At 50.1% G+C, this 16517-nt stretch overlaps 1 protein-coding gene across 9 annotated transcripts in view; it reads right to left on the bottom strand.

Annotated features, from left to right (window-relative positions):
• The window catches only part of PPP6R2 (protein phosphatase 6 regulatory subunit 2), a 108183-nt gene that overhangs the window by 66981 nt on the left and 24685 nt on the right, over window positions 1-16517 (bottom strand). For 7 of the 9 annotated variants that reach the window (XM_077340619.1, XM_077340625.1, XM_077340618.1 and 4 more), the window contains 8 exons: window positions 14978-15164; window positions 14713-14850; window positions 13775-13840; window positions 10874-10986; window positions 8831-8944; window positions 6824-6950; window positions 6191-6343; window positions 5364-5564 (listed from right to left, as the gene is read on the bottom strand). In XM_077340619.1, coding sequence (XP_077196734.1) covers window positions 5364-5564; window positions 6191-6343; window positions 6824-6950; window positions 8831-8944; window positions 10874-10986; window positions 13775-13840; window positions 14713-14850; window positions 14978-15164 — 1099 coding nt within the window. Of the gene's footprint in view, window positions 1-5363; window positions 5565-6190; window positions 6344-6823; window positions 6951-8830; window positions 8945-10873; window positions 10987-13774; window positions 13841-14538; window positions 14851-14977; window positions 15165-15704; window positions 15864-16517 lie in introns of those variants that run through there. The other 2 variants (XM_077340623.1, XM_077340626.1) reach the window with 2 other exon arrangements.

The raw sequence follows: 16517 nt of genomic DNA, 5'->3' as shown, positions 1-16517 counted from the left end.
GCCGCTTTTCCCTACCCGAAGGAGTCTAAAAATGGCTTACAGTCACCTTCCCTTCCCTCTCCACACAACAGATACCCTGTGAGGGAGGGGAGGCTGAGAGAGCCCTTACTGAAGAGTTGGTTCTTATATGCCGCTTTTCTCTGCCCGAAGGAGTCTAAAAGTGACTTCCAATTGCCCTCCCTTTCCTCTCCCAACAACAACCCTGCGGGGCAGGTAAGGCTGAGAGAGCCCTGAGATTACTGCTGGATCAGAACAGCTTTCTCAGTGCCATAATGAGTTCAATGTTACCCTCTGCTGGCATGCAGAGGAGGAATGGGGAAATCAGCAATTACAGATCTGACGTTACAACTCCACCAGTGAGCTGTAGATTTCTTTTATAATCTATAAGGACAATCTCCATATGCTAGTGGGACAAGCACTGTAGAACCTCAGTCTAAAATTAACCATATTACAAAATAATATTTGGAAGGCATTTCCTAAGTTAGGGATGTGACCACCAGTAATTCCAACTTGTCTTTACAGAAAAACACAGCATGATGAGAAGATTATAATTTGCTCCTCTTAATAAAATGGCAAGTGGGTGCTGGGAGGAGCTTGGACTCATTGCTTACCCACCAATTGGGGAGGCTCTCCTGGCTATCCCATCCCTGATTGGCCTGCCATCCAATGAAGGAGGGAGGCCTAGCAGCATCTCCTGGATCCTGACATAACTGTTGTTAGTCTTTAATGAGCTGCAAGTCCATGTTTCATAGTCTTTCCATTGACTAGATGGCTCCCCCGCCCTAAGTAGTACAGTAACGGAATGTTTCCAAGCACTTTCATGGCTCAATGAGTAGAACAGCTGCAGTCCCCTCAGCCAAACCACTGTGGCCCTCTCTGTCATGAGCCACTGCCTCCCGTGTACGGACAGGGCAAAGGTGACTCAAAGGTGAGGGGAGAGAGTGGCAGAGAGAGACTTTGTTTCTGAGAAGACAGAATGGCTGTCTCATGGGACCTTCTTTGCTGGGAGTGGCAAATGGCTTAGAGGGGGCTGTTTGAATGCTTGGCTGATGTCTCTCTGAACCCTACAAAAAGGAGCACAAAGACTGGCCCCCGGGAACATGTTTTTCCCTTCTCCGGTCTTCTCCAGATTTTCACCTGTCCTGGAACTCCACACCCAGATATCTAATCTAACTCAGATATAAAAGTCCAATAAATGTTTTACTTGTCTTGCTGACAACTCCATTTCCCAGAAGGTGTCCTTCCAGCTGCTGGAAGACTGACAGAATAGGCACTCTCAATGGGGTCCTTATAAGGACCTGAGCAGACCAGCTGTGACTTTCGCATCAGGGATGAGAACACCCGTGTAGACCACGTTATGGTAATCTAGCCTGGAGGTGACCGTCAGATGGATCACTGTGGTTAGGTGCTTAGAGGTCATGGACCGGGTTGAGTCGGCACTGCGCATATTACTAGACCTTTTAGCAGCGTTCGAAATGGTCGACCCTGAGCTTCTAGCTCACCGCCTCAGCAATGCCAAGATCAGAGAGGCTGCCCTTCAGTGGCTGACCTCCTTTCTTAGGGATAGTGGACAGAGAGTAGCACTAAGAGAGAGCTCATCAAGCCATCAACAACTGGCTTGCGAAGTCCCTCAGGGGGCAGTTCTCTCTCATCGCACACTTATGAAGGCGTATGAGAATGCGGTGAAAGCGGCAAAACAAGACTTCTACTCCGCGGAAATCATGTCTGCAAGTGCAATTATTTAGAGTCACTAGGTCTCTTACTGCCCTCGAGGAAGGGCATAAAACAAGAAGGGAATTGGATGAGCGTTGTGGCTTTATCGAGCTATTTTGCGGGCAAAGTTCTGTCACTCCGCATCTTGCGTTTCTGGGTAAGCTGGTGGTGGCTGCGGCAGACCATCTCCGAGCATTCTTGGAAGAAACTTTGGCCCTTGACCCATGCCAGTCTGGCTTCCGCCCTGGCTACAAGGTGGAGACTGCGCCAGTCGCCTTGATGGATGATATCCAGTGCCAACCGGACCAAGGCAGTTCGGCCATTCTCATACTTTTAGATCTGCGGGCCGCATTTGATGTGGTCGAGCATGAGCTATCGGTACACCGTCTTGCTGGGGCCGGGATTAGGGGGACTGCGAAGGAATGGCTGGTCTACTTCCTCCAGAACCGGGCACAGAGGCTGGCTGTGGAAGATGAGCTGTCAGACCCCTGCGGGCTCCCTTGAGGGGTGCTGCAGGGGTGATCATCTTCCCACACTTTTTAACATTTATATGCACCCTCTAGCCCAGCTGTAAAACGCCGCAAGATTTTCCAAGTGGCGGTATACAAATTGATAAATAAATAAATACAATTTTATTCAATATTTTTATGTGCCCTCTTGCTCAACTGGGCCGGAAGATCATAGAATCATAGAGGCCATCTAGTCCAACCCCCTGCTCAACGCAGGATCAGTCCAAAGCATCCTAAAGCATCCAAGAAAAGTGTGTATCCAACCTTTGCTTGAAGACTGCCAGTGAGGGGGAGCTCACCACCTCCTTAGGCAGTCTATTCCACTGCTGAATTACTCTCACTGTGAAAAATTTTTTTCCTGATATCTAGCCTATATTGTTGTACTTGTAGTTTCAACCCATTACTGCACGTCCTTTCCTCTGCAGCCAACAGAAACAGCATCCTGCCCTCCTCCAAGTGACAACCTTTCAAATACTTAAAGAGGGCTATCATGTCCCCTCTCAATCTCCTTTTCTCCAGGCTGAACATTCCCAAGCCCCTCAACCTATCTTCATAGGGCTTGGTCCCTTGGCCCCAGATCATCTTCGTCGCTCTCCTATGTACCCTTTCAATTTTATCTACGTCCTTCTTGAAGTCAGGCCTCCAGAACTGCACACAGTTCTCCAGGTGTGGTCTGACCAGTGCCGTATACAATGGGACTATGACATCTTGTGATTTTGATGTGATGCCCCTGTTGATACAGCCCAAAATGGCATTCGCCTTTTTTACCGCTGCATCACACTGCCTGCCCATGTTTAGTTTACAATCCACAAGTACCCCAAGACAACAACTCTTTGAGTGCGGTTCTCTAACCAATTCCCTATCCACCTAACTATCTGAAAATCCAGATTGCAGTCCTTCAATTTATTCCCACCCTTCCCACCTCCATGTTTTCACTGGAAGCAGGAAATGGCAGCTTTGAGGCAGGGAGAAAGGAGCCTAGTTGCTTCCCCCTTTCCTGTCCAAAGCCAGGGCTGTGGGAGGGGGGGATGTGAAGGAGGGGAAAGGGTGCTGGTGTCATCATTTCCCCATCCCCAGCAGCAAAGAGAAATTAAAAGCTGCTGCGGGAGCATGAAAGAGCAATAAGGAAGTGATGACAGCAGCATAAAACTCCTTCCACCTGCCTGAAGCATGTCTGGACCCTGCTGGGCAACCCCCCGTCCCCTGCCTCAGAGCAGCCTCCTCCAGATGAAGAATTCCTGCCAATTTACACAGGCCTTGTCAGTCCTGTTGTCTGTGACGATGAGGGTAGGAGAGAGCAAGACAGGTGGACAACTGGTGCCTGGTTTGGGCTCCAAGTCATTCCCTTTGCTCGGGGTCACCTGATAGAGGCAATGGGCTCCTCCTCACCCAAGAAGAGCCCACCTAGGATGGTTTTGGACCCCCCCCCCCCGACACACACGCATTTGTAGACAAGTGTGTCCTGGATCCACCACCTGGCTTGCAAACCTTTCACGATATGGATGATGGCTCGTGAAGTTGACAAAGGATGATGACCTTTGAGGGAAGAAGGAGCCACTGGAGAGGACAGAAGTCTTCTGCACAAAAGACTGACCCATGTGGAGAAGAAGCCAAAGTAGTGCCTTTGTGCGTTTCCTCTTAGCTCAAGGATACCTACAGGAAATCACAACCTCCAGAATAAATTCCCTTGCAGCACCTCTCAAGGATGTCCAACAAAACGTTCCTTCTCCCCTCTTCAACCACCTGGAGCTACAATGGCGATGGTCCAGGGTGCTCTAGTAGGTTCCAGGTCGGCCACCCTAGGCAGTGGAACTGCCCGCATTGAGCTCAAATGGGAAGAGAGCAGCACAAAGGGCTTAAATGTCACCACCAGCACCAGTTACCTGTTTCAAAATGAGCAAAATATATTCTCATCAGCTAGCCCCTGACAGTAAAGGGTATTTCACCTTCTTTACCAGCTACACTATGCAGATCGGCCTCAAGGTCAACTTCATGGAGAGCATGTAACCTTAACCCAAACGTGAGATTACAAAAGGACGAATCAGTGCAGCAAGATCAGTTGCACCTAAGAAAGGGGAGAGTAGGTCAATCAGACTCAGCTGCCAGAAGGTGCTCCTGGGGCACCCTGCTTTTCCAACAAGCAAGGCTAGATCCATGGAAAAAACAAGAAAAGCTCTTATCCTGCTGTGCTGAAGCCAACTCTGTTCCATCCAGGAGAAGAGGATCCAATCCCTCCTCCCCACTAGCTTCTCTTGTGGTGCCTTAGCCGCCTGACTGCAGCCTCAAAGCACCAGTTAAGAAACATGACAGAGGCACCTGGAGGCTTCGATAATGACCCACAGGTGTCCTCAGTCTACCGATGACACATAATACTCTAAGCGAGGGTCTGTCTTCAACAGGATATGGAAGCCCCACAAGAAAATCTACACTGCTTCAACTGACCAGCAAGCAGGAGGCAGAGCCCATCGCAGAGATGCTGCCCTCCCCTGACTGGGAATGTGTACGGAGTGTACAGAATGTGTCCCTTTCTTGACAGGAACTACCCAGTATTATGAGACTGTCAGGCCCATCGACCACTCAAGCCCACACTATTTTTACCCTTTGCCCATCAGCTGTCATGCAGCTCCCTCCCATCCTCTAAAAATGATGTTCAACCTCAGCATGGTTCCAGGCTTGACCTGAAGGCACACAACAAACGGACAGGGTTCCCTTCTGGGAGCCAGCAGGGCCAGAAAGACAACTTGCCTCTGGTGGCATTTCTCAAAGAAGCTGCTTCCACTGGACTGAAGGGGCCTCCTGACCCCCTGGTATGGCTTCACGCATAGCAAGCAGTCTTTCAGTTGGAAAGGCAGGCCAGGCCACCTGGCCACACATTCCCATACTGGGGGACGGACAGACACATGCACATCCATACTTTAGTTTGGGAAAGAAAGGATGCCACCACTCATACAAAGCTAAATTTTTAAATACACTTGTGCACCATATCCCATGAGTCCGTGTGGCACTGTTCAGGAACTAGGATGGGGGGGGGGGTGTTTGCCTTGCCTTGAAACAAACTGTTTTTAATGGGCCTCCAACAGGGCAGATGGTCATCCCCGTAAAATCCACCTAGTGGTCCTAAAACAACACAAAGAGCCTTACGTGTGTCACCATGATGTTTTCAGGATGGCTGTCTGAGGCTTCGAAGTTCTCTGCTGTTGCGCCCCCATCCAGTCCCTCATTATTCTCAGTCTGTTTTGTGGCCGCGTTGCTTTCATTTGTAGAGGGAGCCAAAATAACCGCTATGCACAATTCCACTTGGAAATGCAAGAAGTTATTCCAAGTATATTTAAAAAACAAGTCCTGGAATTGAAGGAAGAGAATTAAGTTCACTCGGGACAGAGACCTTTAGGAACATAAGAACCACCAGTGCAGATCCGACCAGTAAGGGTCCATCTCGGCCAGCATCCCATCTCACACAGTGGTCAGCCAGTTCTTCTGGAGGGCCAACAAGAGAACACGATGGCCGAGACCTTCCTAAGGACATCAGAAGAACTCTGCTGGATCAGACTACTGAGGCTTCACCTAGTTCAGCATTCTGCCTCACAGAGGGCAACCAGTCCCTCTAAAGGGCCCACGACAGGGCACAGAGGCTGAGGCCTTCCCCTGGTAAGAGCCCTGCTGGATCAGACCAGGGAGGGTCACACACAGGAACCAACTGGTTGCTCTGAAGAGCCAACATCAGTGCACAAAGGCCAAGGCACTCTTAAGAGCCCTGCTGGATCAGACCAGTGAGGGTCCAGCTCTATAGCATCCTAGGTCACACAAGGGTCAAAATGGTTGTCCTGGAGATCAAGCAGCCCTTTCTGCATGAAAAAGCTTCTAAGCTTAATGACCTTTTCCGTTCTGTCAACAGAGAGATGTCCCATTTGCCATCCAGGAGCAGATGCCAAAGGCAAACAGGTATCAACAGGGCTTTTCCTGCTCACCAGCAGCAGGTCCATGGTGTTCAGGCGACACAGCTCCTGGTTGATGGCAGCGGTGTCTGTGTGAAGGAGGGCAGCAATCAGGCGAGCCCCATGAAGACGGGCATTGCCCAGTGGCTCTTCCAGGACCCCGATGGTTGTCAGGATGGAGCTCCTCTGTCACAAACAAGAAACAAGCATCTTCTCAGGGCTCCAAGGCCAAAGCAAGGTGGTGCTCTAGGAAAGAGCTCACTCCCGCCGCCTCACTCCTGCCCAGTCTCACCAGCCATCCCTGGCCACCAAGGAGGCCTGCTGGAATAATCACTCCAGGGAAATGGCCAAGGAGCACCGGCAGCCACTTCTCTGCACAGAAATCCAACCTGCCCTGCCATCAGGGTACAGTACAGGGGAGGTGGTGTTTTGCACTATGCCACACAACGGAGAGACTTGTGTCAACTGCCCAGCCCTTCAGTGACACTCCTCCGTTGGGCACCTTTTGTGCCACAGATGCAGGTTCTCGGGCCCCCCTGGCTTCCAAAGCCACTCTGGACTTCCTGCCCAGTCCAAGCCCAAACCTAGCCAGACAGCCGCCTCCCCCAGCCCCAGGAAGAGAACCGGAAGGCTGGAAACAAGCGGCCAAAAGCCCCTCCTCCCTACCTTGGGGGGAGTGAGCAGAAGGCGGTGGAAGTCCTTCAGCCGAGGCCCAATTCCACGCAGGATGCTGCTGTTAACCACGAAAGAGCACTCTGCCCCCTGCAAGGCAGAATCCATGAGCCCCTCCACCCTGCATGCAGAGAGGGAAACTCTGGTCAGCTGCAGAACTAAGAACGGCCAAGACCTCCCTGGCACCAAGCCCAGATCAGCCCCACACAGGAAGGCTACTGCCTTGCAAAACTCATGATTTGGATGGCCCCAGCACAGGAGCCAGCAAGAGCTCATTGGTGCTCATTAGAGCAGTTTCTCAGGGGAACAGGCTTCCTCGGGAGGTGGTGGGTTCTCCATCTTGGGGGATTTTTAGACAGAGGCTGGAGAGCCATCTGACAGAGAGGCTGATTCTGTTAAGGCAAAGGGGTGGCAGGTGACAGTGGATGAGCGATAGGGATGTGAGTGACCTGCATAGTGCAGGGGGTGGACTAGATGACCCAGGAGGTCCCTTCCAACTCTGTGATTCTGATTCTAAATTCTGTCTAAAAATCAGGAAGAAGTTCCTGACAGAGCAATTTCTCAGCGGAACAGGCTTCCTCGGGAGGTGGTGGGTTCTCCTTCTTTGGAGATTTTAAGCAGAGGCTGGAGAGCCATCTGATGGAGAGGCTGATTCTGTGAAGGTTCAAGAAGGTGGCAGGTCACAGTGGATGAGCGAGAGGGAGGTGAGTGTCCTGCATAGTGTGTGGGGTTGGACTAGATGGCCTAGGAGGTCCCTTCCAGCTCTCTTATTGCATTATTCTATGCCCAGCCCCAAGCCTTCCAAGGGGCTGGCTCAGGACAGTGGCCGTACTTCTCATCACCTCATTTTGTCATCACAACAACCCTATGAGTTGGGTTCAGCTGCAAAAGCATAACTACTGTTATTTGTTCAAAGTATTTTTGACCCAGTTCACCCACTGCGCTTCACAGCAGGGTGCAGAATGCCTGCCCTGGAGACTACTGCAGGAGGCAACTATCAACAGGCCTCTGGGGAATACAGTTAAGAGCAGGGGCTTTAGTTAGCTCTGTTATAACAACTAAGCACAGTAAAATATTTATATCCTGCACTCTTTTTAAAAACTTACTTTGCTTCTGAAGTTTAAAACTATGATCAGGATACTAACTGAAGAAGGAGAATTAAAATCAGCTGTAAGCTGTACAAAGAGCATAGGACAGGGGGAAAAACCCACCACTAGGCTGCTTGAAGACAAAACCAACCAGTCCTTTTTGCTGGCACCTAAAACCACCTCTGCTCTGGGTCAGTAAGTGAGCTGCCTAGTGCAGAAGTGACCAAGGGCCCAGCCAGCCTGAAAGGATGCCAGGAGAAGGCAAAGACCTCTCCAAAGACAGGCCCATGACCCGTTCTTGGATCTCAAGAGGCAGTGGATCTGACACAGGGCCTACAGCTGCTCTCCAAGGCAGGGAGCCATCAGGGGAAAGCGCAAGAGGGGCTGAGGTGAGGCTCCAACTGCCTCCCTTGAGTTCCCCCAAGATTTCAGGGCAGGAGAAAGGGCAGCTACAAGCTCACTCCTCCAGACAGGACTGTGGCAGGGGACAGGCTCCTGCTGCTGCTACAAAGTTCGCTCATTGGGCCTGGCTACCCTGAGGCCCTGGGGTAAGTGAGAGCCCACTGTAGCTCCCTACATGGACCTTGGCAGAGGAGAGGAGAAAGGCCATGGTGAGGCATCCTATCCGGTTGCAACTGAGTCTTCTCTTCATGATGTCTGTTGAAGCCAGAGAGCTGAGGAAGCCTGAACTCCCTCCTGTGGTGTCAGCAGAGCAGAGCGTGTCCTGGGGGAGTGGCTGGCCCTCTGAAGGCTGCCCATTCATCCAAAGGCAGACCAGCCTCCTTGCAGAAGGGCCCAGGAGGCATGGTTGAGGTGGCCCTGAGATGATGGCTGAGAAATCTGCTGTGATAGTTCACACACACACACACACACACAATCTGAAGAAAGATGGCCACCACAAAGACCTCCTTACCCAGCACGTCTTGGCTCGAGCAGCGTCAGTAAAACCTGAGTGCCATTTACAAGGCAGTTTTCCGTCAATTCCCCGTCAAACATGTTCTTCAAAAGCTGCTCCACACACTCCTGCCTGAGAACATTAGACACAAGTCAGAGCGCACTGATGCAGCCCCACAGCACTGCCAACTTCTCATGCAGGACCAGACCCAAGGAGCAAATGCTAGAATGGCATACACAGCAGACAAGCACCTCTTGGCCTTGCAACCCCTGTGGTGGGCCTGCCACTGGCTTCCATCACTAAGCCCAGAAGCACTTTTTCCTACTTTTGGCTGATGAGCCAACTGCAGCCTTTCCACTTGGCCTGGTAGCATCCAGCTGAGATTACAGAGGAGGGCCTGCACACAACATGTGATATGCACTGCTCTAGGAAGGATGCTGGCAGACCAATCTTGTTTCTTCTGCACTAGCTCCCAATTTGCTTCCAGGCCCAATTTAGGGAGCTGATATTGAAATTTAAAGCTGCACAAGGCCTGGGACTAGAACACCTTAAATGCTGCCTACTCCCACGTGAAGCTATATGACCACCTTTGGGAGCCCCGCACTGGGCATCCTTCCATCTGAGGATCTATGAGCAGCAAACCCAGAAAGGGCCTTCTTGCTTGTAGCGCCAAAACCATGGAATTCCCTCACTAGGGCACTTCAGTGTTGCCCTCTATCGTTGTCTTCCGACAGGGGTGAAGACATTTCTGTTCTGCTTGGCATCACCCTGACGGTTTTTGAAGTTAGAGGTTTTTAAAAACATTATTAGCAGCACTTATGGTTAACAGAAATCATGAACAGGTGCCTGGAGGAATTTTTGGAATGGAGGGGGGCTACCTTAATTGCAACACAACAGAAGTGCTTCTGCTGGTGAAGACTTTTTTGAGCCAGCTTGGTGTGGTGGTTAGGAGTGAGGACTTCTAATCTGGCAAGCTGGGTTTGATTCCACATTCCTCCTCCACATGCAGCCAGCTGGGTGACCTTGGGCTAGTCACAGCACTGAGAAAGCTGTTCTGGCTGAGCAGTAATATCAGGACAGAAGGACAGAACTAAGCTTGAGTCCAATCTGGCACCTTTAAGACTAACCAAGGGACCAAGCCCTATGAAGATAGGTTAAGGGACTTGGGAATGTTCAGCCTGGAGAAAAGGAGGTTGAAAGGGGACATGATAGCCCTCTTTAAGTATTTGAAAGGTTGTCACTTGGAGGAGGGCAGGATGCTGTTTCTGTTGGCTGCAGAGGAGAGGACACGCAGTAATGGGTTTAAACTTCAAGTACAACGATATAGGCTAGATATCAGGAAAACATTTTTCACAGTCAGAGTAGTTCAGCAGTGCAATAGGCTGCCTAAGGAGGTGGTGAGCTCCCCCTCACTGGCAGTCTTCAAGCAAAGGCCGGATATACACTTTTCTTGGATGCTTTAGGATGCTTTGGGCTGATCCTGCGTTGAGCAGGGGGTCGGACTCTATGATTCTAACTATGATTCCAACTCTATGATTCTAACAAATTTATTATTTATTTATTTGATTTATATCCCGCCCCTCCCCAAAAGCTCAAGGTGGTCCCAACACAATATACAATATACAATACAACTTAAGAACCCCTAATAAAATACACCTTAAAAACTAAGCTACCACAGTTCAAGATGTAATGCAATGCAAAAATCATAAAAATCCCTAATTTTTCCCATGGGAACAGTTTTATTCAAGGCAGAAGCTTCCTTTTCTGAAGAAGTCTGCCTGCACACAAAAGCTTATCCCTTGAATAAAATTGTGATGGTCTTAAAGGTGCCCCTGCTGGACTAAAATTTCGTTCTGCTGCTTCAGACCAACACGGCCACCCATGTGAATCTTTCTTTACACAGAGATGACTTAAAATGTGGAATTTGCTGCCCAAGGATGCATTGATGGTCACAGGAACAGAAAGCTTTAAAATGGGATTAGATTAACACACAATGCACAGGGCCCCTGTGCCTCCTGAAGGATCAGTAGCAGCAATCAATAGCTTTACACATGAACTTACGACTCCAACACTGCAAGAAGAGGGTCAAGCTCAGCTGCCTCCTGGAGTTGATTGCTCTGGTCTCTGCTTAATCTGATGATGTCGCACAAGGTTTGGGAAGCATTAGACTGCCTCTGCAACAAGGGGACAAAGTCAGTACAAAAATGGCCTGCAAAACACAGGACTCCTCAAGGGGATATGTCCTTTGGACACGGAGGAGCAGTGCTGGGACTGCAATCTCTGGCCCCAGGATTGGGGGGGGGGGGTTCTCCATTTTGCAGCATTCTTCTGGTCCTCACCATCCCCCCAACCATTTTGTTTGGATCCAGGAGCCAGCCTGGAACAGAGAGCCAGAGTCATCGCTCAGCCTCCAGGACTTGGTTTGTTAATGACCATGTTTTGTAGTTGTTATAAGCTCTTTGCAGTTTCTCATTATTTTATTTACACTATGATGACAAAAGTGTTGTATTATAAACAGGATATCACCACAGACAAAAAAGGTAAATTTCTAACCCTAATGTAACTTCTCCCCAATTACTAATCATTTCAGTAATGTTTTAAAATGAATTTTGGAGTCAATAGAGAAAGGAACAGTTCAATAAAAGACTTCATCTTATGGTGTAAAGTTAACATGTAATAAATGACAAAACTTCACAGATGTGTGCTTTTATGTTATAAAATCCTAGAGAAGGGGCCATCTACCAGCCGCTGCTTGAAGACGGCCAGTGAGGGGGAGCTCCCCACCTCCTTAGGCAGCCCCTTCCACTGCTGAACTAGACTCCTAGAACCCTAGAGTGGGAAGGGGCCACACAGGCCATCTAGTCCCACCCCCTGCTCAGTGCAGGATCAGCCTGCAGCATCCAGGAGAAGGATCTGTCCAGCCGCTGCTTGAAGACGGCCAGTGAGGGGGAGCCCCCACCTCCTTAGGCAGCCCATCCCACTGCTGAACTACCTAGAATCCTAGAGTGGGAAGGGGCCATGCAGGCCACCTAGTCCCACCCCCTGCTCAAGGCAGGGTCAGCCTCAAGCCTCCAGGATAAGTATTGTCCAGACACTGCTTGAAGACTGTCAGTGAGGAGGAGCTTCCCACTTCCTTAGGTAGCCCGTTCCACTGCTCACCTAGAATCACAGAATCCTAGAGTGGGAAGGGGCTATCAAGGCTGGACCACATGGTTGGACTAGATGGCCTGTATGGCCCCTTCCCACTCTAGGATTCTGTGATTCTATGAAAGTCAGCTTGACGGCACTTCCTACCACTAAAAACAAAGTGGGCCCAAGAAAATCTTCTTACTAAGAATACTTGACATCAAGTCTAACGGTACAACTCCACTTGATGGAAGAGGTACAGATGGGATATTAAAAGGCTACTAACTAAGGAGGGAGGGGAAAGAATACCAGCTGTAGAAGAGGTTCAGTCGAACTATGTGTACCTGAAGGTGGAATTGTATTTTAACCTAAGGGGAACGTCACAAACAGGAATTCTGACTCCCTGAAAAATAGTGCTCCAAGCTCCAGGACCATCCTTGAGATGAGGAAAAGGGCCTTGATAAGCACCTGCAGGAGAGATTCACGGGAGGTTCAAAAGGCAGTTGGGCTTATGCCTATGTGTACTCCCCAAGGTGGAACACCATGAAATACTGGCCATTTGCCAAGAAATACATCTGTAAGGAAACATTTTATATGAGAATGCCTTGACACAGGTGGTCATCAGAGGCCAGAGAAGCAGTTTGATGGAATCAGCAGCTTGGCTGATAAACCATTTTTATTTATTTGTTTGTTTGTTTATTTATTTATTTGCTATAACACAGTGGTCCCCAACCTTTTTTAGGCTGGGGACCGGCAGGGCAACTGCCCCGCTCACGCATCGCGCATGCGCGGCCGCACACACAGCTGCATGCATGATGCGCGGGCGTGGCCCTGATTCCCTCTCCCCCCCTCCCGCAGTAAAAGCTTCCCGGGCCGCAAGCTTGCGGCCTGGGAAGTTTTTTACTGCGGGGGGTGGTTGGGAGAGGGAACTGCGGCCTGGCGCCATGGCCTTCACGACCCGGCACCGGGCCGCGGCCAGCAGGTTGGGGACCACTGCTATAACAGACATTCTCCATGGGGACTTGTGGAACCCAGCAACGCAAAATAAATGTTACCTGGGCTGCCACTTCTATCAGTCCCTGCATCCATGTCTGCCTGTCAACTACAATGTGGATACCACGCTGCTTTGTTAGCCCCCTACACTTTGCAGGTTGAGCAAGAGGAGGGGGCAGTACAGGGGCTGTACAGATCCTCCCATTAATCTCAGAAACCCAAACCTTTTCAACCAGTATGGAGTGACATAAACAAGCCTCTCCCTTCTCATCCTGGGAAGCATCCAAAAAGGGGGGGGGGGATAGGCACAGAGCAGACCTGACAGACAAGGGCTGGCAGCAGGCAAGAATCTGTTCAGCTTGGCATTTGATGGAGACACAACTGCATCTATCCAAAATGAAGAGTCAGTTCCTGAATCATCTCTGCATGTAAAAACCAATCCCCTAAATCTATTCAGCAATGACCAACTGGGTCTGCCCGCTGGGATACTGCTGGCTACCAGCACAGGACAGCTGGGGAAGGCATCAGACGAGGTCCAGGAGACCATGTCACTCTGCTCTTCCACCGTGGCACCTGCAAGTCATAGCCATGAGCTTGCCTTTCCCACCATCCTCCTCCTTGAACACCTGCTTGCATTTAGCTTTCTATATTTACACAATCAACAGTTATCTGGATTTGGTTTTTGGGACACATCCTTTATTCAGTTTTAGAATTTTCCTGAAAGCAGGGAGGGGGTATGTGACACAAGTTGGCAGGAAAATCTCTCTACAGACAGTCGCAATCCACAGACAATTATCTCCATCTGTATCGGAATTAGATGATCGCTAGTGGGGCCATACTCACATCCTCATCCTGGCTCGGAGAGATCAGCTCCACAAGTCTCTGGATGACCTTTGATTTATCCAGCCACTAATGGGAGAAAAAAGGGAAACAGGCCAGGCGGTCCATCCCACTGACACCTCCAAATCCACAGCGCCCCTTTGGGAAGGGAATTCCTGTGCCCCCTCTGTGGACAGCGTAGCCCATTCATGTCCCCACCCCACTCAGAGCAAGAGACTCCATCACCAAAGCTATAACCCTAGTTGGAAGAGACGAGCGGCCACTTCCTCCTCCACCATGGAAAAGACAATTTGTCACCCCTACCTTCCCACCATGCCATCCCAAAAAAGACCAAACAGAGAGAACACACAATCTCCAGGAAAGGAAAGTTGGTCTCTGCAGGCAAACAAGCTGTGCACAATTAATTCCAATAAACCAAACACTGCAGCTAAGACAAATACCTCTCAGGGGCCTTCTTTCTCACTCCCAAAAAGAAGTTACCTGAGGCAGCATTAAAAAGTAGGAAACCAAATTGCACAAACTCCCAATTATATTCCATGTCACCTAACAGCCTGACTCACACAGTGGCAGGCCTGGAAGCAGCTGAGGAATACAAAAACCCAAGGTAATGATTTGGCTGGGGGCAATAAGGGGTGGGCTACAAGACTACATGAAGGCCTAGGAGGACAGAAACTGCGCCCAGTCATTTTGGGAGGGAGTCTGAGCCCAGGTGGCCGTCTCACAAGACCACCCACTCCTGTTTGCCCAGTTCACAGCTTGGAAGCTACCTGAGGACACAGAGGGCCCTGTATGATCATGTAGGAAAGAATGAATTCCAATCAGGGAGCCTGTTCAGCCCTGCCCTCGGACAACCTTGGCTTCCTGATCAGAGGCCCTTTCCCTCTCCTGTGGCGACTCAGCAAGGAAGAGGTCTAGTGTTCTCTGGCAAACGCGGCCCGCACCCTGAGCACTTCCTGCCGCAGCTCAGCTGGCTCCACACAGCGGATGAGTCGCAGGAGAAGGTCCATCATGGCAGAGGTATCTATGTGCTTCAGCACCAGGTCAATAAATGTGACTTTCTTCTGTAAGAATGAATTCACCTGAAAGAACAAGAGACAGCATGAGTTGCCACGCATGACAGCAAAGAGCTAGACAGTCCCTCTCCAGAGGAAATGAAAACTGCTTTAAAACAATCCCCAAAAAAGGAGCAAAGGGACCGTGGCTGACCTGCTCAGTTTTCCTTGCTATAAGATTGCCCACGGTCTTGCTGAAGAAACTGGCAAGCAAAGGGTTCAATGGAGGGTCCTGATCCAGAAAGTCATAGAGGATGTTCAGTAATGTCTCATCCCCTCCAAGCTTGTCATTGATCTGTGGCACATCAGAGGTGAGCAGTTCACAGGCCAGATTGGGATACCTGCAGGAATTACACCGGAGCAGAGAAAAGGGGCTACAACAAGCCATGATGCAGCCCTCTGCCAGAGAGGTCCCCCGAGGTGGGCCCCTCTCTCCGCATGCAGCCTGCCCTGCCTACCACTGATCCCCTAGGGAGTGGGCCTGTACTCCCCCACCCCACACACACCCACACAAACACAATTCTCATAGCAATTCTGAAACAGTCACAAATCACGCAACAGAGTGGAACCCTATGGGAACAATCTGACCTGTCCAATGAAAGGGAAGCTGCAGCTCATCATAACCAAAAGTGCTGGGCCAATTCTGGGGCTAGCCAACTTACAGCAGCACATGGCAGAAGTCAAAGGCATAAGCTAAGAGCACAGACACAGCTTTGCAGCCCTGTGGCCTATCCTCTGGAATGGACCTGCATAGGAGGGAGCCCCCATGAGCTTGGGACAGCTGCAGGTACTTATGCTAGGCAGAGCAGGGCAACCAATCAGGACTACATCCCTGGAAGTTTCCATGTTCTCTCGTGCTGGCCGTGACTCTTCAGCCATACCTCAGTGCTCGGCTCGCTCAGCTTCAGTTGCCTCCAAGTCTCATTGAGAGCCAGTATAGTGCAGTGGTCAAGAGCAGGACAGCCCTCTAATATGGACAGCCAGGTTTGATTCCCGCTCCTCCTCCACATGCAGCCATCTGTCCCTGAATACCATCGCTCCTATTAAAAAAGACTATCAAGATCTGGGGAGGAAGCTCAAGCAAATGGGGGCACAAGTGGTATTCTCTTCAATATTGCCTGTCAAGGGAAGAGGAATGCGTCGGGAGAGGAAGATAATGGAGGTGAATCACTGGCTGCGTAGTTGGTGCCGGCAGGAGAGATTTGGTTTCTGGGACCATGGGATAGGCTTTCTTGAGGAAGGCCTACTAGCACCTGATGGACTGCACTTATCAAAACTGGGGAAGAATGTGTTTGGCAGGAACCTGGGGAGATTCATCAGGAGAGCTTTAAACTAAAGCCACTAGGGGAAGGAGACGATCAACATAGGGAGTGTATGGAAGGAAAACTATCGGAGGCAGCCCAACCGGCAAGGCCAGCTCATAGGGAACCCAAAAGTAAAAGGATTCAGATGTCTTTATATTAACGCCCGAAGCATGGGCAATAAAAAGGAAGAGCTGGAACTTCTCATGCTGATGGAAAGGTATGATCTAGTAGACATCACAGAAACTTGGTGGAATGATTCTCATGACTGGAATGTAATGGTGGATGGATATGAACTGTTCAGAAAAAACAGAATAGATCGAAGAGGTGGAGGAGTGGCACTGTATGTGAGGAAAGGGCTTACCTGTCAGGAAATTCTAGTGAAGGAGAGCA

The sequence above is a fragment of the Paroedura picta genome, chromosome 5 (genome assembly GCF_049243985.1).
Source record: "Paroedura picta isolate Pp20150507F chromosome 5, Ppicta_v3.0, whole genome shotgun sequence".
Classification (NCBI taxonomy): Eukaryota; Metazoa; Chordata; class Lepidosauria; order Squamata; family Gekkonidae; genus Paroedura; species Paroedura picta.
This window is presented reverse-complemented; position numbering and strand designations above follow the sequence as displayed.